This window comes from Lutra lutra, chromosome 16, assembly GCF_902655055.1.
Source record: "Lutra lutra chromosome 16, mLutLut1.2, whole genome shotgun sequence".
NCBI classification, from domain to species: Eukaryota; Metazoa; Chordata; class Mammalia; order Carnivora; family Mustelidae; genus Lutra; species Lutra lutra.
In genome coordinates, this window is record NC_062293.1 from 35866112 (window position 1) to 35890348 (window position 24237).

Genomic DNA, 24237 nt, shown 5'->3' on the forward strand with positions numbered 1-24237 from the left:
TCGAGCCCCACATCGGGCTCTCTGCTCTGCAGAGAGACTGCTTCTCCCTTTCTCTCTGCCTACCTCTCTGCCTACTTGTGATCTCTGTCTGTCGAATAAATAAATAAAAATCTTTTTTAAAAAATGCGCAGCTTTTAACAAATATATATATATATAATGTATATAATAATATATAATAAAATATATATATAAAACCTTTTAAAAAGTTGATTTAAAAAAGTATTTTATCTTTGACCCAGGAAATATGTTCTGTAAATTCAGCTATGGTACATATCCGTAGTTTTTGCTTGCCAGACATCCCTTACCTCATCTTTTGGTAATATCACCTGATTTATCTTTTTTAGGTAACCACCCCAACCACTCTTAGCCTTGGCGGGGAGTCAGTTATATCACCTTCTACTCCCTTGGTGAAAGTTAGACACGTAAAGCAAGCTAGCCAATCAGACTCTCTGTCTTAAGTCTTAACTTAAATCTTGAACTTAAATCTTGAGTCATGTGATCTAAGAACTAAAAAGGGTTGGAGCTGTTTTATCTGCCTAATGATCAGCATCTTGAAGATGATCAGTGTCCTGTTTAATCTTTGCCATAGTCCATGCCCATCACTGCTGAGCTGAAGGCAGATACTTCTCCTTTTGGAGAAGAAGTACTTTTCTCCTTTTGGATCTCAGAGGTTCCCTTTTTTTTTTTTTTTTTTTTTACTTTTTCAGAGAAAGAGAGAGAGTGCGCGCGTGCGCACGCACACACGTGAGCCTGGCTCTGGGCAAGGGGGAAGGGCAGAGGGAGAAGGGGAGAGAGAATGTTAAGCAGCGCAGAGCCCTACTTGGGGCTTGATCTCACATAACCCTGATGACTGGAGCGGAAATCAAGAGTCAGCCACTTAACCAACTGAGCCACCCAGGCACCCCTGGATCTCAGAGGTTCTTAAAAGACAAAGTTCTTTCTCCTTCCTCATGGGCACTCTTTGCTACTTTGGAATTGTCAGCCCCTGTGACAGGTTGCCAGTGACCATGTAAGGCTCTTGGGCACAGAAATCATTCTGAACAATTCTCGGGCTGCTCAAAGCCCTTCATAGATGCTGGTTACTCCTGGGTAATTAAAGTGAGTCATTCTACTACTCCCGTATCATGCTGGGGGTCCCTGTGACATTGTCTTAGGCTCACCTGCCTGGGCCTATCCGCCAACCATTCCCACTATGCATTCTTACTGCCTTTCTGGACTCTGCTTACGAAAGTATAATTCTCTGCACTCAGATCACCATAAATCTTTTTTATACCTCCTCTGGGATCCATATGGAGGTGTGGAGGTGAGTGGCATCTGTGGTCAGGGGGCAGGGTGTAGGACACTTGGTCCATTATCAGATTCCTATACTTTTTTACTTCAGGTTTTCCCTCTTCTTTCTCTTTTCCTGGGAAACTGGAAGGGAGGACGAAACTCTATTCATCAAATCTATGTTGTCTATGCATGTAAGTTCTCTCTGTTTCCCTGCAGGGCCTAGACTTTTAAAATGCAAAAGTAAAAGAAAAGGCTCCTTGTTTCCCTTTTCTGTGTCCTCTCACCAAAAACAAAAGGCATAGAACCATTCTAGCTGCTGTCTCAGTGCGGGGGAAGGGCTGCTCTTCATATTTTAAAACTGATAAGCACATAAACAAGTTTTATGAATATCCTTATACATATGTCTATTTGAACGTGTGAGGAACCATCTATGAATTAAGTTGAAATTTGCATATTTTTAAGGCTCTTGATGTGTATTATCTAAACATTTTCTCCAGCATAACTTTAGCCTCTTCAACTGCGTATTTAATATACTTTCTCTTCTTATCTTTTTGAGATTTTATTTATTTATTTGAAAGTGAGAAAGAGCATGCATGAGTCGGGGGTGGGCAAAGGGAAAGGAAGAAACAGACTCCCACCGAGCAGGGAGCCAGATGCAGGGCTCAATCCCAGGACGTCAAGGTTGTGACCTGAGCCAAAGGCAGGCGCTTAACCGACTGAGCCACCCAGGCGCACCTGTACTTTCTCCTCTTATTGGGCTAGCTCATCATTCTAATGTGAATTTCGGTGGAACACAAAAATATTTTAATACCCTTCACAGCTATTTGGGTGGTTATTATCCCAAAAAATGAAAAAAAAAAAGGAAAATAACAAGTGTTAGTGAATACATGCAGAAACTGAAACCTTTGTGAATTGCTGGTGGGAATATAAAATGGTACAGCTGCTGTGGAAAACAGGGGTGCCTGGGTGGCTCAGTCAGTTAAGCATCTGCCTTTGGCTCAGGCCCAGAGTCCTGGGATAGAGCTCCACATCAGGCTCCCCGTTCAGCGGGGAGTCTGCTTCTCTCTCTCCCTCTGCCCCATCCCCCTGCTTGTCATCTCTCTGTCTCTCCCAAATAAATAAATAAATCTTAAAAAAAAAAAAAAGGAGCAAAGTAAAGTGAATGTTTTTGAAAATTTGAGTGTGAAGGAAGTAGATATTTTGCAATGCAACCAACTGTGTGTTTTTTTTCCCCCAAAGAGAGGTAGGAAGGCCTATTCACTTATTAATCTAATTACTAAATGCTCACCTTGTGTCTGCTCTAGGCTTGGTATCTGTAATACATATTTGTTATCCAGTCTTCAAGATGTTTATGGGCCATTGGGGAGTTAAGGCATCCACATGTGATATAAGTGACATATGACATCATTATAAGAGATGTTACAGGGTAAATTACAACGAGATCTCTTAGTTTTTTTCCTCTGGAATACACATTCTTTCTCTCTTTTGATATAGTCTCTTGTCTTAAACTATCATAGACAATTATCAAGGTTTTTTTTTTCCACACTTGAAACCTTTCCCAAGTCGGTCTGTTTATCTTATAGATATATCATACATAAAAAATCCAAAACTGAGGGATGCCTGGGTACCTTAGTTGGTTAAGTATCCAACTAGATTTTTTTTTTTAATCTTATTTATTTATTAGACAGAGGGAGACCCAGCGAGAGAGGGAACACAAGCGGGGGCAGTGGGAGAGGGAGAAGCAGGCTTCCTGCTGAGCAGGGAGCCCCCTGTGGAACTCCATCCCAAGACCCTGGGATCATGACCTGAGCTGAAGGTAGACGCTTTAACAACTGAGACACCCAGGTGCCCTTATCTGACTTGATTTTAGCCCAGGTGGTAAACTCAGGATTCTCTCTCTCCCTCTCTCTCTACCCCTCCCTGCCCCATGCTCCCTTAAACAAACAAACAAAAATCCAAAACTGAACCCAAACTCTTCAGTATGCTGTTAACCTCAGTAAATGGGTTCGCTACAGATTTTGTCATCTAAGTTAAATATCTGTGTCACTTGTGTATTTTGTTATTTTTAAAATTTATTTTAATACAAGTTTTTTAAAAAAGATTTTGTTTGAGAGAGAGAGCATGAGCAGAGGGAGGGGCAGAAAGAGAGAGACAAGCAGGGAGCCCAGCACTGGGGACCCTGGGATCATGACCTGAGCCAAAGGCAGACGCTTAACCGACAGAGCCACCTAGGTGCCCCTCATTTGTATATTTTTTTTTAAAGATTTTATTTATTTATTTGACAGAGAGGTCACAAGCAGGCAGAGAGGCAGGCAGAGAGAGAGGAGGAAGCAGGCTCCCTGCTGAGCAGAGAGCCCGATGCGGGGCTCGATCCCAGGACTCTGAGATCATGACCTGAGCCAAAGGCAGCGGCTTAACCCACTGAGCCACCCAGGCGCCCCTCATTTGTGTATTTTAACAAAAATGTTTGGTGGGGCGTTGGATCCCACTCAGGCAGGATAATACTATTTCTCTGGGATTGACTCAAGGGTTATTATCATATCACTTTGCATAGAGCTTACCTTGTTCCTATTTCTATCTCATTGAAAACGTCAAAATTTTCACTGTCAAAATTAAAGAACTACAAGTTTGTTTCATATATTTTCCTGTATTTTTTACATTCTGATAATTAGAAAATTTCCCAGAAATTAGAGGTGTAGTGTCATGGCAAAATAAACCTATTTATAATTGTTCAAGTAAATCTGTTCAAGTGTTCTTTTCCTATGAATTTCATTGCAACTAAAAATACTTTGAGGACTGACCTACATTGGAATCGTTATAGCATTACTACATCCCAAACCAACTCATTATCTCCTCCTTAGCACTCCCACAATGTCCTGTGCAAACTATAACAATGTTTCTCACACTGTATTATTATTATTATGTGTCTGTCTTTCCAAGAATAACCCTTAGCCTTTATTATATACAATGGAATCAGCACAAGTTTTCTACTGACATGTGTAATAGTACAGAGGAATGAGAATTGGATCGAATCTCTCAACTGCATTACTTCTCCAAGCAACAAGAACTTGGTGACAAACCCTTGTGACAAGTTACAGGACCTAGTCATTTTGCCTCTGTGACATGTGGTACCATATGTGTGTCTCAACAGTCTTATTTATGAGGCTCATGTGATTTTTGGTCTGTGGCTAATGGGTGTTGAATATGTGGATTTTTTACTTGGAAGGCTCTGGAAAAGATTCTTCAGTTGTAGGACAAAAATCATTGTCTCTACACTAATACTCTACAGTTAGGCAACGTCACTCTTATAGCAGAGCCATCATCAGAAAGCTAGAAAGATTGTCCAATACAGGTTATGAATTTTATCATTTTCATGAATGCATTTAAATGCTTAGCAATATGAAGCCCTGAAAGGGAATAGGTTCAATATGCAGTCTCAGGGGTTGGGTTCCCCTGGGAACTTAAGTGGTCTACCGTGGTATAATAAGCCACCCAACCTTAGTGATACATTAACAACCATTTTATTTTGCTCTTGTGGGTCAGGAATTTGGACAGAGAATAGGGATGTTTGTCTCAGCTCTGTGACGTTTGAGCCTTCATCTGGGAACACTGGAGTGGCTGAGGGTGACTCAAATGACTTGGATTTGGAATCATCCGGAAGTTTCTTCACTGAAATAACTGGCACTTGAGCTGGTATGACTCAAAGACAGTACTTAGCTGGAACTCTTGACTGGAGTGCTTACGTATAGGCTTTGCATGTGGCTTGAACTTTCTGAAAACATGGTTGCCTCACGGTGGTTCCTCTTTTTAACATGGTGGCTCAGGAATCCAAGGATGAGAATTCCAGAGAACAAAATGGGCTCTGGATGGCCTTTTCTGACCTAACATCACTTCTGCTGGACTCTACTTCTGGAAGCGGACATAATCTAACCAGATTCAAAGGAAAGGTACGTATGGGGCACCTGGGTGGCTCAGTCAGTTAAGTGTCTGACTTTTTATTTCAGCTCAGGTCGTGATCTCAGGGTCCTGAGACAGAGCCCAATGTTAGGCTCTGTGCTTAGCTGGGAGTCTGCCTGAGGATTCTATCCCTCTCCTATATGGGAGAGCCATATGATGATGGCTCTGCTATAAAAGAGTGAAATTGCCCCTCCCCCAACTCCTGCACTTACGAGTGCACTCTCTCTCAAATAAATACATCTTTCAAAAACAAAACAAAACAGGGGTGCCTGGGTGGCTCAGTTGGTTAAGCGTCTGCCTTTGGCTCAGGTCATGATCCTGGAGTTCTGGCATTGAGCCCCAGGTCAGGCTCCCTGCTTGGCAGGGAGTCTGCTTCTCCCTCTGCCCCTCACCCTGCTCATGCTCTTTCTCTCTCACTCTCTCTTTCAAACAAACAAATAAAATCTTTAAAAACAAAAACAAAAAACAAACCAAAAAACAAAAGGAAAGTACTTAGACTCCACATCTTGATTAAGGGAGTAATTACAACTTAAAAATGATCACAATGTATATCGCCTCTGAGGAATATTTTTGGACCAGGTTCAGGCCTCATACAGCTCTGTATGCTAGAAGGTCTCCTACCAGATCTGAGGCTACCAAGGCTTAAAGGGGATTTACTTTGCAATACAAAGAACCTCTGTCCATCGAAATGTATAGGTGGTCAAGACAGTTAGCTGGCCTTCCCTGTATTCTCCCTTCCCATAGCTAAGAGTGCATGATTCTGGACCTTCTTCTGACTCTTCCATCACATATGATTGCTGCCTTCTTTCTGACACACAAATCTGATCTTTTTACTTCCCTGTTTATAATCCTTCAAGGATTTCCTATCATCTCCAAGATAAAGTCCAAGGCCGTTAGCATCACCTATAAGCCCCTTTATGATCTGACCCAGTCCACTGAAAACTCAGATGCTATGCTGTTGTACAAAATATGGAAAGACGGTGTTTATATAATTAGTGAGTTCAAATCCCAGTTGCATTGGGACTCATCGATGTCCTAGAGCTCAAGGGAGAACCTTTCTTCCCTCAGTTGATGGTAGTGTACAACAAAAATGGTCTGGTTTCCACTGGTTTCTTTGGTAAGCCAGTCCTTGATGGGTTCTTGTTCTGAAGTTAATTCTCCCCTTAGATGCTTAGTCCTTTGTACTGATGCCAGCTATTGGTCCTGACTCTTCCAACATTTCATTCTCAGGGGCCCGGTCCTTCCAGGTAATCTATCTGCCCTTAGTCAGGGCCTCCCACACCATCACACACATTTTAGTAACTTTCAATCTCAAAACAAGAAAGGATCAAAAGGCCTTTTTGTCCACAGAGATCCCTCTATATACATTTTTGGATGTCTAACTCTGCCCAACAGCATCTAAGGTCCATAGAGCAATCAATAAGTGTGTCTGACACAGCTTAACCCATATAGGAACTGAGCCCAGGTCCTGATTCAGCCAAAATGTCCTAGAACATCTGCATTCAATATCAGGTTATTCATGGATCCCTTGAGGTAGGGTTGCTGGATAAAACACAATGCCCAGTTAAATGTGAATTTCAGATAAACAATGAATAATTTTTTAGTATAAGTATGTCCCATGCAATATTTGCATGGATAATGTAAGGATAATTACACACATATTTGTGGAAAGGTCCAAACAGCTTCAAAAGATCTAAGAATTACTGATACAGAATTTGCTGAAGGAACTGATGTGCTTGAGTAACTTGAAATGGGTATGTAAAACTACTGCATGCAACATACTTATATGAAAAACTATTCATTGTTTATCTGAAATTAAAATGTAACTGGGCATTTGTGGGGTCTTCTTGTTTGTTTTTTTTGTTTTTGTTTTTTTACTTGTAAGTCTGCAACCCTTAAGGCCAACCATATCTGTCTTAGGTTCATGGATTATAGGACTGGTATAGACTGAGAAAAGAACTAAGTGTACGTCTTTTATATATATATATATATTTTATTTACTTATTTGACAGAGAGAGCACAAGCAGTGGGGAGAGGGAGAGGGAGAAGCTCCTCTCAGTAGGGAGCCCAATGTGGGACTCGATCCCAGTACTCTGGGATCATGACCTGAGCTGAAGGCAGGCGCTTAACTGACTGAGCCACCCAGGCACCCCTAAGTGTATTTCTTTTTTACCAAATTATGTATCCATTTAACATAGGAATACCAGGGTGAACTGGAAGAACCAATTCCAATTCCTTTAGCTCTAAATATCAGGACGTATTATCATTATTGTCTTTGGGTTTTACATTGTTACAGAGTGCCTATGAGACAGTGATGAGACAGTGTCATGAATTATGGCCAGTAACTTCCTTGTTGAATTCCCAGAGCAGAAAGATACTGCACAAAGTTCTTGAGATGGCCCACTTGGAAAGTTAAGTTACATAAATAGCAGCTGTTCAGGCTGACTGAGGAAAGGAGCTCAAACAAGTACTCTTAATTATTCAATAATCCCGAGATTGGGACTAGAACTATCAGAGAAAATGTAAATCTTCATTTCTGTCTTCCCATTAAGTCCTGACACAGCCAGCAATTAACACCTTTCTTCTCACCACTATCTGTAATTCCATAATCGGGCTAACCTTCCTACCAAATTCTTCTACAGAAGTTGTTCTTTTTCTCATTTTTGGGGTTTGTTTGTAAATTTTCTTTGGAGAAAAGAAATACGATTTTTTTTAAAGATTTTATTTATTTCTTTGACAGAGACAGATCACAAGTAGGCAGAGAGGCGGGCAGAGAGAGAGGAGGAAGCAGGCTCCCTGCCGAGCAGAGAGCCCGATGTGGGGCTTGATCCCAGGACCCTGAGATGATGACCTGAGCCGAAGGCAGAGGCTTTAAACCACTGAGCCACTTAGGCGCCCCAAGAAATAAGGTTTTTTAAAAAAGTTCAAACAAGGCAAATGGTTATACAATGACCCATAATGACCCTTAGTCCCCGGACCGAAGGTTCCTAACTTGACTTAGGGACCGCAGTCTAAGGAAGGGAGGGGGTCTAGACCCGTCAGTTCCCTGAATGAATGATTTTCAATGTTCTGATAATGTGCATTTTTGTGATGAAAGGATCCAAACTTTTCCATGAGCCTCAGAAAGTTCCATGCCTAAGAACTCTCGAGGCACGATTTGCTGAAAGGACTGACACGCCTGCGGAGTTCGGCACGGGAGAGAGTTACTCGTCCCAGTGTAAAAAGCCCACTCCCATCCACCAAGTCCGGCCCCCTCAGAAATTACATTCTCTGTGGAAACAATCAAGGCTCTTTTCTCTCCAAGTTTTCCGCCTGCCGCATTCCTTCCCTCTGGCGCGTCGGCGTGCACTTACGTCATGACGCCGCACACGCAACCCCGCCCCTGCAGAGCTCCGCGCTGGGACGGAACCCGGGTTTCTCTCAAACCCGGAATGTGAGGCCTGGGCTTGGCGCTCTCTGGCTCCGTGCCCCGCTGTTTATCCGGGCCTGCGTGTGCCGCTGCTGCCCTATAGCTAGCCCCGGAGGAGCCAGGGCGGCCGTGCGCTTCTGCCCTGTGCCCGCGTGGCTGCCGCCGCCCGTCCGAATCCTCCGGGGCCGCAGAGGAGTTCGCTACGGAGGGAGGCGGGGGCCTTCGGGAGGAGGAGGCGGAGGAGGCGGAGGAGGAGGGAAGGAAGATGGCGGCCGTGGAACTAGAGTGGATTCCAGAGACTCTGTATAACACCGCCATCTCCGCTGTCGTGGACAACTACATCCGCTCCCGCCGAGACATCCGCTCCTTGCCCGAGAACATCCAGTTCGATGTTTACTACAAGGTACGGGCGGTGGGCCTGCTCTCCGCTCCCCTGCGGCAACCCCGGGGGCCGCACCCCCTTCCACGTCTGCGAACCCTCGCAGTTAACCCCTCACCCCTCGTAGCAAGATCGCCTCCCGAGACATCTGGTGCGGTCTCTAGGTTGCCAGTAGGAATACCCTGTCTCCATGTCCTCTGTCTGAAGCTCTTGGGCCTTGATTGGTATCTCTTCCTAATGAGACTCCCCGTTTTTTGGTGTTCCCTCCTACACTGTGCCCGCTCCCCCCCCCCCCCCAGTTTGGGTAGGCCTTTTGCGTGGACTTCCTCTATTGCGCCCCTGTCCCACTCAGTCCTTCACTTCCAGCCTGTGCCTTCAGGATATTTTCTGCCCTTTACCCAGATGAAGTGTCAGCATTAGCTGAACTTTTTGCTCTGCTCTTATCCCCCCTTCCTACTTTCTCCTCTTGCCGCCCCTCATCCCCAAAATCTTTTCTCCTTCGTGTTCTTCGTTTCTCCTTTCTCATCCTAATCGAGAGGGAGTTGAGGATTTACTGGAGATAGTTGTGTGCTTTATTCGCATATCCTTTAAAACTTTGGTTTTTGTTTATACTTGAGGTCGAATTGGGGATTTTGTTAATATGTGAGTGGTGATAAACTGTTTGAAAGGAAAGGGGGAAATCTTTCCTGAAAGAAAAAAAAATGCTTTAGAATTTAAATTATGTTCATGTATTTGAAAGTTGCAATCTTGCAGCATTCCTGAATAGCTCCCCCTCAGAAATCTGAACAAAAAGTCTCCCAAGTCACTCTCCAAGGAGTTTCAAGGGTAAGTGTCTTAGACGTGGACAGTTTTTGCAATGTTTGGAGAGGGAGGAGAACTTTATGAACTCGGAGCCTCCCTTTCCTCCCCCCCCCCCCCAACATTTGAATGTGAACAGTGGACTTATTATTCAGTCCTCATTGCCTTGAATCAGCGTGGATAACTCTCCAGTAGTCTCCAGTAGCCACCCGTGCAAAATGTGACCAGAAGTGGAGTATGACTTATTTTTTAGATCTTAAATACTTCTTGATTAGTAACTTGGCTAGAACACAACGTAAACTGATATTTAACAGATGTGTATGTTCTTATATATGCATGGTGTTTTGTGGCAGTTGTTTTATTGGGAAGATTGCCCACTTTCTCCACCCCAGAATAATTTTTCAGAAAGCAGCTGACTTGCTACATTTTACTAAATCCAGCTGCATTACACCAGTTCTAACAATTCAGATGGCTTTTTTTCCCCCATAAATATTTGGAGAAGATTTATTTTGGTTATTTATTTTATTATTTGGCCCTGGGGTAGAGAAAACCTCCCTTCATCCTAAATCCCTTTGATAAATTGATTTACTTTTATATGTATGTAAGGAAATTTTGTATATTTAAGATTCATTCCTCCCAAGGTAGAATGAATTTGAAATTTGTCTTTCCCTGCCTGGGGAACTACTGCTTTGTGTGTATGCTTACTCTGTCCATTATATTAAATCTTATGTAATCTTTTACACTCCTAAGAGGACATAATTGGAAATTCAAGCAAAATACGGTTACTGCTTGAATTCCCTCAGAGTATACTTGACCATCTTCTAATAACTTTTGCTCCTGATTGAAGCTTTTTATTTGAAGATTATTATTAGTATGAACAGATGGTGCTTTTGCCACATCTTCTGATTCACGTAAATTCAGAGTTTTAATATTGCTTCTTTTTGGTACACTTCTAAATTGTCCTATGTCTGATGAAAGTGTGGCAGTGTGCTAAAGTGCAGGAAGGTATTTAACGTGCTTGGAACTGTGTTAAGTGCTTTTACACATATTGTCTTGTTTAATTCTCAAAAGTAAACCATGGAGTAAGGTATAACCCTTTGTTAAAGGTGATAAAGTTAGGTAATTTAGTCAAGGTCTAATACTTAGTATTTAGTTTCTGTGTTCTTGCTTTCTTGCTTGAAAAGATTTTGCATTTTGAGGTAATTGATGAAAGACATTTATAGAACAAATTCCTGGACTTGAATCTTTGATGGAAATAGAAGAAGGAGCTTCTCTTATTTTAAAACGTGGTATCAATACATAAATATAAATACTTTTTAAACATTTGAATGCATATGAATATAAGATCCTCATCCTCTGCCCAATTTGTGAACATTTTAAGGCTATTTACAAGTTTGCAATTTTATCCGATTTAGAACCAAGGAGAAAGGCATTATCAGATCCTTCAGCAGTCCCAACTTCCAGCAATAGGCATAGTCACATACAAAATTAGAATATTTGTGGAACCAAAAAATGCCCCAATCCTCTTGATTGTTGTAGTTCAATGTAACTGTGTTAATTTTTTTGTGAGTGCTTCAGGCAAAGGCATAGTCTTTGTACTATTAGGAGATGGGGTTATGGAATGAATAGATGAGGTAGGCATGCTGACTGCCTCCTAAGGAAGGGAAAGGAGAGAGGTGTTGATATATAGAAAGGGTAAAATGTAAAGGGATTTTTTTTTTTTTAAGAATGGAAGACATTAGAATATATTTATTGGCTGAATGGCAGAAACCAAAATGGAATGAGAGTCCAGTTGTACAAGTAAGGTGGGAAATGAATGAAGCAGAATCCCTGGACAGGAGAATTAATTAACGAGTCTTACCTCTTCCTTCACCATGCATAAATTAAGGTATTGGTCTTAAATTGAAGTATGTATCTAAGGAAGAAGCAAGAATACTTGCCTCTCTGAGAACGGATGGAAGGTCTTGGGGACATAAAGTATCAGCATAGTGACGTTTGCAAAGAATGGTTGTCATGAATGGGAAGATCATCAGCTTAGAGGAAGGGATAAGAGTGGTAGTTTCTGTTTTGGAGGCCAAACTGAAGTTGAAAATGGCTGCTGATGTATATGGGAAGGGAAGTTCACCAAAAAAATGTGTTTTAAAAAATAGCAAGTGGGGAGCATCTGGGTGGCTCAGTTGGTTAAGTGGCCAGCCCTTGATTTCCAGTCAGGTCATGGTTTCAGGGTGGTGAGATCCAGCTGGCATCCGGCTCTGTGGTTGCCAGGGAGTGGGCTTGGGACTCTCTTTCTCTCTCCCTCTGCCCTACCCCACCCTCATGTGCTGTCTCTCCTTCTCTCTCTCTCAAATAAATCTTTTTTTTTTTTTTAATGACAGGTGGGAAAAAATGAAATTTTGAAAAATGACAGGTGGTATAGATGGCTCAGTAAAAATCCATATTTTACAAAATAATGTTATTGAATCTGAATAGCTTTTAACCAGGGGTGCTCATTTAGGTATAGAAATGGGGAAAAAAAATGGAAAGATAAATAGAAGGAATTGTAAAATTATATACCAAGTGAAAGCAAACAGTGAAGGGCTGATTTTTTTTTTTTTTTTTTAAGATTTTACTTATTTACTTGTCAGAGAGAGAGCAAAAGCAGGGGGAGGCATAGAGGGAAAAGCACACACACACACACACACACACCACCACCACCACCACCACCACCACCACCCCTGCCGCTGAGCAAGGAACCTGACACAGGACTCAATCATGGGACCCCAGGACCATGACCCAAGCTGAAGGCAGATGCCCAACCAGCTGAGCCACCCAGGTGTCCCTGAAGGGCTGGGTTTTTAAAGAATGAAGTTTATGATCTTTTAAACAGCTGAACGGTCTATTTTGTATCCTATTCCAATTACAAAATTTTCCATAGAGTTAAGTTTTGGTTAGGTAAAATGTTTCCATAATATGTTCTACTTAGTATTTTCAGTCTTAACAACTTTGGTTTTTATTATAATTGTAAGTCTTATGCTGAAAACCATTAATAACTTTAGAGTTAATTTTTTCTTTTTCTATGTATATTTCTGTTGTATACCTATATAATGCTTCAACTAATTTTCTGATAAACTTTTGTTAACAAATTGAAAAAAAATTCTTGCAACATATTTGACAGCCAGAGAGTTAATAATCTTTTCATATAAAGAGCTCTTGGGCTTAATAAATTGAGAACTTAAACTATGGGGTAGGGGCATAAAAGACCATAAATAGCCCTCCATACCATGTATCTTTGGATGGTAAGGTAATATGTTATAAATAATACCAGCTCATCTCAGTTTAAGCTGTGAATATATCTGATATATGAATCAGACACTCAGAACTTTATTGGTATAGGAAAGTGATTAAATATTGAAGTTTGTCTGGGGGAATTGATTATATGAGAATAAATGAGTCGAAGAAATTTTGAAGATGCACAATACTTAGGTGAGATGTGCGTTATAAGATAGTAAATTATATTAGAAAGCCACATATTTTTTTTTTTTAGCTGTAAAAATTTTTTTTTTAATTTTTTATAAACATATATTTTTATCCCCAGGGGTACAGGTCTGCGAATCGCCAGGTTTACACACTTCACAGCACTCACCATAGCACATACCCTCCCCAGTGTCCATAACCCCACCCCCCCCTCTCCCAACCCCCTCCCCCCAGCAACCCTCAGTTTGTTTTGTGAGATTAAGAGTCACTTATAGAAAGCCACATATTTTAAAACAGTGTAGCATTGGGGTGCCTGGATGGCTGTTGTTAAGCTTCTGCCTTCGGCTTAGGTCATGATCCCAGGGTACTGGGATTGAGCCCTGTGTCAGGCTCCTTGCTCCACCGGAAGTCTGCTTCTCCCTGTCCCACTCCCCCTGCTTGTGTTCCCTCTCTCCCTATCTCTCTCTGTGTCAAATAAATAAATAAAATCTTAAAAAAATAAAAAAGTGTAGCGTTGGCACAAGAACAGCAGAGAGATTATAGAACATAGGAAGCAGTCTAGATAGAAATCAGAGCATATTTAAGAATAGTTAAATGAGGGGCACCTGGGTGGCTCAGTCGGTTAAGCCACTGCCTTTAGCTTAGGTCATTATCCCAAGATACTGGGATCAAGTCCTGCATGGGGCTCCTTGCTCGCGGGGGAGCCTGCTTCTCTCTCCGCCTCTGCCTGCCACTCTGCCTGCTTGTGTGTGCATGTATGCGCGCTCTCTCCCTCTGGCAAATAAATTAAATCTTTTTAAAAAAATTTGTTAAATGAGAAAGTTATGGGACAATGCTATATTTTAAATGGGGAAATAGATAAAAATATTTTGGGAATCTCTCTGTTTAGAGAAAAGTTAGACCCCTATGTCACACCATATAGTAAAATGACTTTCAGGTCAATTAAAGATTTAAATATTGCTGGGACATCTGGATGGCTGTCTGTTTAGTGTTCAGCTCTTTGTTTTGGCACAGGTCATGATGTTTGTGGGATCAAGCCTTGTACTGGGCTCTGTGCTTGGTATGGAGTCTGATTAAGATTCCCTCTCTCCCTTTCCCTTTGCCCCTCTCCACCCTTGCTCTCTAGCTCTCTCTCTCAAATAAATGGATAAAATCTTTAAAAAAAAAAGATTTAAATATGGCAAATGAAATCATAAAAGTTTCAGAATGGGGTGTATGGGTGGCTTAGTCAGTTAAGCATCTGACTCTTGATTTCGGCTCAGGTCATGATCTCAGGGTCACGAGATCAAGCCCTGTGTAGAGTTCCAAGCTCAGCTCACAGAGTCTGCTTGTCCCTTTCCCTCTGCTCCTCCCTATCACCTCTCAAATAAACAAATAAAAAAATAACAACTTTTTTTTTTTTTTAAGATTTTTTATTTATTTATTTGACAGAGATCACAAGTAGACGGAGAGGCAGGCAGAGAGAGAGAGAGAGAAGGAAGCAGGCCTCTTGCTGAGCAGAGAGCCCGATGCGGGACTCGATCCCAGGACCCCGAGATCATGACCTGAGCCAAAGGCAGCGGCTTAACCCACTGAGCCACCCAGGCGCCCAAAAATAACAACTTTTTTAAAAGTACCAATAAATTATTGGGTCAGTGTCTTATAGTGGAAAATGACTGAAATTTCTTTTTTAAAGAAATTATTAAGGGTGCCTGCGTGGCTTAAGTCTGTTAAGAGGTTGCCTTTCAGTTAGGTCATGATCCTGGAGTCCTGGGATTGAGTCCTGCATCTGACTCCCTGCTCAGTGGGGAGTCTGCTTCTCCCTCTGCCCCTTCCCCTGCTTGCGTGTGCTCTTTCTCTCTCTCAAATAAATAAAATCTTTAAAAAATTATTAAGGTACTTTACAAATTTTTAAAATGTCAAACATTATAAAAATAAGTCATGTAACAGGCAGAGTCCTCTGTTACAGTGGCCAACATTGTAATGCCATGTTGGCATGGGGAAGGCTTTTCTAAGCATGAAACCAGAACCTAGAAAGAAAAAGAGAAATTGATACTTGTAAGTACATTAAAAAAATGGAAAAATTGTAAGCATTTTTTAAAGACTATGGAAATGACAATATTTGACAGATAAGGGGTGTATTTTCTAATACAGAGAGATCAAATACTAATCAATATGTAAAAAATAACCAACTCATTTCCAGAAGACTTGGACAGCTCATAGAGGGGAAGATATGAATAGCCAGTAAGCATCAAAAGATGCCCAGCTGAAATGCAGAATCAAGCCAAGGCAGTCATGAGGAAAAAAAAGAAAGAAAATCTGGAGAACTCACACTACCAAGTATCAAGCCATAACAATTAAGATTAATACGGTATTGGCACATGGATAGACAAATAGACCAGTGAAACAAAACATTCCAGAAACAGACTGATGCATAAATTGTCACTTGGCTTACTATAAGAGTGACACTGGTACAGTAGGGAAAGGAAATTAATGGTATTGGTCAAATTAATGGTATTGGTCAATTAGGTATCCATTTGGGGGAAAAGTATATGACCTTACCTTACACCATACACAGTAATCATTTTTGAATGGTTTGCTGACCTAAATGTGCAAAGATTTTTTTAGGAAAACAGTTTTTACTATGTCAGCAAAGAATTATTTAATAGTATAGAAAATGACCTAAATATAAAGATAATTTGATAAATTGGACTTTATTAAGATAAATAACATCTGTTCTTGAAAAGATACCATTAAGAAAATGAAAAGCCAAGCACAGAGTAGGGAAAGTGGGAAAAGATACTTGTAGGACATATGTCTAATCAAGGACTCATCCTGCATCTGAAGAACTAATACTAAGGAAATGAAAAATAACCCATTTTTTTAAATGGGGAAAGAACTTGAATAGGCATCTAAAAAGAGTATATTCAAAGGACCAATCAAGCTTTTAAAAAGGGACTCAACCTCATTTTGTTATCAGGGAAATTGTCTTACTGTACAATTCCTCAGAATGACTAAATGAAAAAAAAAATGTTAGGAAGTACATGGAGAAATCAGAACTCATATACCTTGTTAGTGGGAATGTAAATTGATGTACTGTTTAGGAAAACTAGCATTGTCTACTAAAACTGAGCATATACATACCCTGTAACACAAAAATTCCATTTCAAGAAATATACGTTTAATGTTCACGGGCGCCTGGGTGGCTCAGTGGGTTAAAGCCTCTGCCTTCTGCTCAGGTCATGATCCCAGGGTCCTGGGACTGAGCCCCCACATCCGGCTCTGTGGTCAGCTGAGAACCTGCTTCCTCCTCTCTCTCTGCCTGCCTCTCTGCTTACTTGTGATCTCTGTCTGTCAAATAAATAAAATCTTAAAAAAAAAAAAATTCAAAATGGGGACACCTGGGTGGCTCAGTGGGTTAAAGCCTCTGCTTTTGGCTCAGGTCATGATCTCGGGGTCCTGGGATCAAGCCCGGTATCAGTCTCTCTGCTCAGCAGGGAGCCTGCTTCCCTCTCTCTCTGACTGCCTCTCTGCCTACTTGTGATCTCTCTCTCTGTCAAATAGATAAATGAAATCTTAAAAAAAAAAAAAAAGAATGTTCAAAATGGGGGTGCCTGGGTGGCTCATTCAGGTGAGCCTCTGACTCTTGATTTTGGCTCAGATCATGAACTAAAGGTCCTGAGATCAGCCCTGTCTTGGGCTCAGTGCAAAGTCTGCTTGTCCCTCTCCTCCCCACTTTCTCTCTTTCTCTCCAATAAATACATAGATACCTACATAAAATCTTTGAAAGTTCTAAACAAATGGAGAAAAGATTCTTAAATATAGAAAGCAAACTGGGAGCTCCTAGGTGGCTCTGTCGGTTAAGCATCCTGACTCTTGATTTTGACTCAGGTCATGATCTCAGGGTTGTGAAATCAAGCACCATGTCAGTCGCTGTGCTGATCAGGGAATCTGAAGTTTCTTTCCTTCTGCTCCAGCCCCCAAGCACGAGTTCTCTCTCTCTCTCTCAAATAAATAAATTAATTAAAAAAAAAAAACTGATGATTACCAGAAGGGAGATGAGTGTGGTAGGTGGTTAAAATAGGTGAAGGGAGGGGCGCCTGGGTGGCTCAGTGGGTTAAAGCCTCTGCCTTCGGCTCAGGTCATGATCCCAGGGTCCTGGGATCGAGCCCCACATCAGGCTCTCTGCTCAGCAGGGAGTCTGCTTCCTCCTCTCTCTCTGCCTGCCTCTCTGCCTACCTGTGATCTCTGTCTGTCAAATAAATAAATAAAATCTTTAAAAAAAAAATAGGTGAAGGGAATCAGGAATACATTGTGATGAACACTAAGTAATGTATAGAAATGTTGAGTCACTATATTATACACTTGATACTAATATATATGTAAACTAAACTGGGATGAAAATTTTAAAAATACACACACACAAAGAATGTTTATAACAACACTATTCATAAAAACCAAAAAGTATAAACTGTCTAAATGTCCATCAATAGAATTAATAAATAAATTGTGGAATAGTTACGTAGTTGAATATGATGCAGTGAAAATGAATGGGATTGTCTGGCTGGCTCAGTTGGTAGAGCATGTGATTCTTGATCTCAGGGTTGTGAGTTCAAGCACCAGATTGGGTGTAGAGCCCCCCGGCAAAAAAAGAAAAGAAGAAAGAAAGAAAAGAAAATGCATGAACTGCAGCTGTTTGACACCATATGAATGAATCTCACAAGTGATACTGAGTATAAGAAGCCAGTGACAGGAATATACACCAGAGGCTCCCCAACTTTCTCCCTTCCCGGCAGCTGGTTCATGGCATTCCTAGGCCAAAAGAAATACCTAACAGTTCTATTTATTAAGTAGTAGAAACAACCTAATAATACTTGTGCTCTAACAAGAGCCATTTAAAAAATAATGCACATAGGGGCACCTGGGTGGCTCAGTGGTTTAAGCCTCTGCCTTCAGCTCAGGTCATGGTCTCAAGGTCCTGGGATCGAGCCCCGCATCGGGCTCTCCGCTCAGCGGGGAGCCTGCTTCCCCCTCTCTCTCTGCCTCTCTGCCTACTTGTGACCTCTCTCTCTCTCTCTCTGTCAAATAAATAAATAATCTTTTTAAAAAATGCACATAAGGGGGCGCCTGGGTGGCTCAGTGGGTTAAAGCCTCTGCCTCCGGCTCAGGGCATGATCCCAGGATCCTGGGATCGAGCCCCACATCGGGCTCTCTGCTCAGCAGGGAGCCTGCTTCCTCCTCTCTCTCTGCCTCTCTCTCTGCCTGCCTCTCTGCCTACTTGCGATCTCTGTCAAATAAAATAAATAAAATCTTTAAAAAAAATGCACATAAGTTGAAAGAAAAAGTATTATTTTTACTTTATTGTTAAACATAATTACTTTTTTTTTTAAGATTTTATTTATTAGAGATTGAGAGCATGAGCAGTAGGGAGGGGGCAAAGGGAGAAGGAGAAGCAGACTGTTTGCTGAGCAGGGAGCTGGCTTTCCAGCTGGATCCCAGGACTCCTGGATCATGACCTGCCTAACGGAAGGTAGATGCTTAACTAACTGAGCCACCCAGGTGCGCCATAACACAATTACTTATCACTGGGATGTGTATGTTCAGCACTGTACAACTTCTGAAATCTTGGTATCTTGTTGGACACCCACCACCTCATTTTCTATTCCACGATGAGTTTTTTTTTTTTTTTAAAGATTTTATTTATTTATCTGAGAGAGAGAGTATGGGGGTGAGGAGCAGGGCAGAGCGACAATCAGATTCTCCTCTGTATGTGGAGCCCAACAATGGGCTTGATCCCAGAACCCTGAGATAATGACCTGAGCTGAAGTCAGACACTTAACCAACTGAGCCACCCAGGTGCCCAGTTCTATGTTGAGTTTTAAATGTTACTTATTACTGTAAGTAACACTGAAAATGCAGCTTATTAACCAAGATTAGATGTCACTGAAAAGAATACAGCAATCTAATAGTTGGTATGGTGTAACACAGATATCGGGTATCATTTCTCTCAAATTTAAAATTCCTTGCAGTTCCTGAGGCACCATTGGTGCAGTTTGGAAGCTGTGGGTATATTGTGTATGATTCCATTTATATAATGTACAAAAACACAGGATGCCTGGGTGGCTCCGTCATTTAAGCATCTGACTCTTGATTCCAGCTCAGGTCATGATCTCAAGAGTCGTGGTGGGATCAAGCCCACTTTGGGCTCCATGCTCTTCACGGAGTCTGCTTGAGATTGATTCTCTCCATCTCCCTCTACCCTCCCAATCCCGTGCATGCTCTTTTTCTCAAATCTTTTTTTAAAAATGTGCAAAAACTAGCAAAACTAATCAAAAGTGTTGGAAGTCAGGAGAGGTTACCCTTGGAGGATAGTGATTACATAGGGGCACAAAGGGAGGTGTCTGAATTTCTGATAATACTTTTTCCTGATCTGGATGTGGGTTATGTGTGTGTTCACTTTGGGAAAATTTACTGTTAAATATGTGAGTTGTATGTTCTCTGTATATTTTAATTAAAAGGTTTTAAAAATATAACATTCATCCTCACTTATTGTCAAGGTTTATAGATTTAAATCACTCATACCTTTTAACCATGATACCATTTAGAAGTGTTTCCCCCCCCCCACAGAAATGTTTGTTGAGTGTGGAGAAAGTTCACTCAGTGAGGATGTTTGATGTAGTGAACATCCATGTTCATTAGGATGTTCACTACATCAAACATCCAAACAATATTGTTTATGATGGCAAAAATTGGGTACAAACTATATGCTAATCAAACAAGAATGGACTATTGCATTGCAGTTACAAAGAATGAGGATGCTGTATACACTAGGGTAGAGATGCCAGAGCACATCAAGTTAGAATAAAAAGCTTGCTCAAAGTAGTATAACATAATCCTCTTTGTTTTTGTTTTGTTTTTAGTAGAAAAATATATATGTATATTGTTGTTGTTGTTTTTTAAGTAGTTTATATGCCTAGTGCAGAGCTTAAAATCATGACCCTGAGTTCAGGACTTAAGATCAAGAGTGAAATGCTCCACTGACTGAGCCACCCAGGTGCCCCTATATGTGTATGTTTCTGTGTGCATTGAAAAAAAAGAATCTGGAGGATCACAGAATTTTAATGGTATTTATTCAAGGGGTGGGACTGCAGTTGCTTTATACTTTATACATATATCCTTTGTGTTTTATTTTAATACTTGGATTTTTATAAACATATTATTTTGATATATAAAAGAAGTAAAATAGAATTTTTAAGGTATCTGGACACAAAATTGTGCTAAGAGGAGAATAGCCTAAAAACTGATACTCTCGGGGCACCTGGATGTCTCAGTGGGTTAAGCTTCTGCCTTCAGTCCAGCTCGTGATCTCAGGGTCCTGGAATCGAGCCCTGCATTGGGCTCTCTGCCTACTTGTGATCCCTCTCTCTGTGTCAAATAAATAAATAAAATCTTAAAAAGAAAAAAACAAAAACACAATTTAAAAAAGAAAGAAAAAGAATTAAAAAACATACAATGGAAAGGGGAAACTAGCTTTTTAAAAAAGATTTAATTTTAGAGAGAGCATGAGCACACAAGAAGGGGGAGAGGGAGAGAATCTCAAGCAGACTCTCCACTGAGCATGGCTCAGTGGTGGGTTCCATGTGGGGCTTGACCTCACAACCCTGAAATCACGATCAGAGCAGAAATCAAGAGTAGGCCGCTCAACCCACTGAGCCAACCAGGTGACCTAGAAAGTAATTTTTTTTTTTTTTTTAGATTTTATTTATTTGAGATAGAGAGAGAAGCATACTCCCTGCTGAGCACTGATGCAGGGCTTGATCAGAGGACCCAGAGATCATGACCTGAGCCAACGGCAGACACTTAACCAACTGAGGAGCCCAGGTGTCCCAGAAAGTAGCTTTTTAAATTGTAGAATGGCTTCTTTAGAAGAGCTTGTATAATTCGATGCTAATCTGTCTGAAAACCTTCCTGAAAGTGTGTTTTTAGGAAAATACAAACGACCAAACGAGAGGTTAATAGACTAAAAACCATGAAAGAAATTGAGAGATTATACTTCTTCCTTTGTCCATCTGCCTCCCATCCCAGCAAACAAACAAGAGCTCCCACCGACTTCAGGCACTTTCTTGAGTATATTCAAAGAAGAGTTGATGCTGATACTTAATTTGTTCCAAACCAACCTAATTCTTTCCAATTAAAAAAGTAGAAAGAGGTCAACATAACATTGATACCTAAACCTAAAATAGGAACAAATAGTATCTAGAAAGCCTCACTTGTGAATCGTGAGGCAGAAATTCTAGATAAAATAATAAATGCAGATCATATCTTAATATTTACCATATTAATAGAACAGAACAACTATAAGCCTAACTTCCCTCCTTAAGATTTTTAAAATTTATTTGACAGAGAGAGGGAGATAGAGGGAGCGCACAAGCAGGGGAAGCTGCAGGCAGAGGGAGAAGGAGAATCAGGCTCCCTACTGAGCAAGGAGCCCGATGTAGGGCTTGATCCCAGGACCCTGGGATCCTGATCTGAGCTGAAGGCAGATAGATGCTTAACTGACTGAGCCACCCAGGGGCCCCTTAAGATTTTATTTATTTATTTATTTATTTATTTATTTATTTATTTATTTATTTATTTATTTATTTATTTTAAATGTTATTTATTTATTTGACAGAGATCACAAGTAGGCATAGAGGCAGGCAGGGGTGGGGGGTGGGGAAGCAGGCTCCCCGCTGAGCAGAGAGCCCAAAGAGGGGCTCGATCCCAGGACCCTGAGATCCTGACCCGAGCTGAAGGCAGAGGCCTAACCCACCAAGCCACCCAGGTGCCCCTTAAGATTTTTTTTTTTTAAAGATATTATTTATTTATTTGACAGAGATCACAAGCAGGCAGAGAGGCAGGCAGAGAGAGAGGAGGAAGCAGGCTCCCTGCTGAGCAGAGAGCCCGATGCGGGGCTCGATCCCAGGACTCTGAGACCATGACCTGAGCCGAAGGCAGCGGCTTAACCCACTGAGCCACCCAGGCGCCCCTAAGATTTTATTTTTAAGTAATCTCTGTACCCACTTTGGGGCTCGAACTTAACAACCAAAAGTTGAATGCTTTACCAAGTGAGCCAGCCAGGTGCCCCCAGACTGATTTTTTTCTTTCCTCAATTGAAATATAGTTGAGTGTCATTAGATTTTTTTTTTTTTTTTTAAAGATTTTATTTATTTATTTGACAGAGAGAGATCACAAGCAGGCAGAGAGGCAGGCAGAGAGAGAGGAGGAAGCAGGCTCCCTGCTGAGCAGAGAGCCCGATGCGGGGCTCGATCCCAGGACCCTGAGATCATGACCTGAGCCGAAGGCAGCGGCTTAACCCACTGAGCCACCCAGGCGCCCCTAGATTTTTTTTTTTAAGTGAAGACTTTCAGACTTATTTCTGGAGCTGTATACTGAGTAGTCAGTATTCCTCAAGTGCTGATTAGTGCAATTAAGAAATTTAAAGAAAAGAATAAATAGACAACAAAATCAACTGAAAAACTAGAGCAGTAAGATAATTCAGGGACAGCTGGGTGGCTCAGTTGGTTAAGTGTCCAGCTCTTGATTTTGGCTCAGGTCAAGATCTCAGGGTTGTTAGATAGGCCGACATTGGGCTCCCAGCTCAGTGCAAAGTCGGCTTGGGATTCTCTCCCTCCACCCCTTCCCCTGCTTGCACTTGGCTCTGTGTGTGTGTGTGTGTGTGTGTGTGTGTGTGTGTCTGTCTGTCTGTCTTTCTCTCTCTCTCAAGTAAATAAATCTTGGGGTGCCTGGGTGCCTCAGTCGCTTAAGTATCTGTCTTCAGCTCAGGTCATGATCCCAGTATCCTAGCATTAGCCCCATGTGGGGCTCCCTGCTCAGCTGGGAGCCTGCTTCTCTCTCTTCTTCTGCCTTCCCCCTCTTGTGCTGTCTCTCTCAAATAAATAAATAAAATATTTTAAAATAAATCTTGAAAGAGAAAAGATAATTCAGTGAGGGGGATCATTACACATTTATGATTTAAAATTCTAATTTTTAAAGAAGATTTTATTTGAGAGAGAGAGCATGAAGGAGAAGCAGACTGCCCACTGAGCAGGGGAAGCCTGATTGGGGGCTCAATCCCAGGACCCTGGGATCATGACCTGAGCTGAAGGCAGACACTTAACCAACTGAGCTACCCAGGTGCCCATTAAAATTCTATAATTTTTCTATATGCAGTATGGGAAAGAGTTTACTAAAAATAACAAAAGGAAAAATGCTGTGGAGTAAATCTAAAAGGGAGTGTACAGAAATCCATAAGTTTTCAGTAAATGTAGAAGAGATGTACTGTGTTTCTAGTTTGAAAGATTCAGGATTTTAAAGATAAGATTTCTCTCTAAGGGTGTATATTCAGTGTAGACTTAAAATCCCCAGAATGTATTTTGGAACCAACTTTAAGAACTTAAAAATGTGAAATGGAAGTAAAAGTTTTAACTTACATAATGGAGTATTGAAGATTATGAAACACTCAAAACTCCTACAAATCAGTAAGAAAAAGAAGACTAAAAAGAAATGTGCCATTATGTTGACAGTGATTTTTTCCTAGATGGTAAAATTGTTGAGTTTTCTTTTTTATAAATTCTTTTCCATATTTTCTAATTTTTCTAAAAATAAGTAATTCTGCAATCAGAGGAAACAAACTGTTTAAAGTTGGTTATCTAGAATACAGAATGGGTTTTTTCATAAAGACAAAACATATTTCTTAGAACTATACTACTGTTTTTCTACTGCCTCATGGGTCTAGCTAATTTTCATCACAGATTGGTAATGAAACTTTTAAGAAGAGAAGCTAAGTAACTTCTAACCAAATACAGAGATCATGGTCACATACTGAGTTATAGATGGCTGGTGGTTATCGATGTTACTGTTGTTAGATATTACTATTAACTAAATTAGACAATGGAAGACAAATGGTTTTCTATTTCTATCATGGTAGCTTCTACCACCATTAACATAA

At 41.0% G+C, this 24237-nt stretch overlaps 1 protein-coding gene across 1 annotated transcript in view; it reads left to right on the forward strand.

Moving 5' to 3' along the window:
* Positions 1-8595: 8595 nt before the first annotated feature.
* APPBP2 (amyloid beta precursor protein binding protein 2) overlaps positions 8596-24237 on the forward strand; it is a 66993-nt gene continuing 51351 nt past the window's right edge. The window contains 1 exon segment of the mRNA XM_047707157.1: positions 8596-9041. Coding sequence (XP_047563113.1) covers positions 8904-9041 — 138 coding nt within the window. The 5' untranslated portion in view covers positions 8596-8903.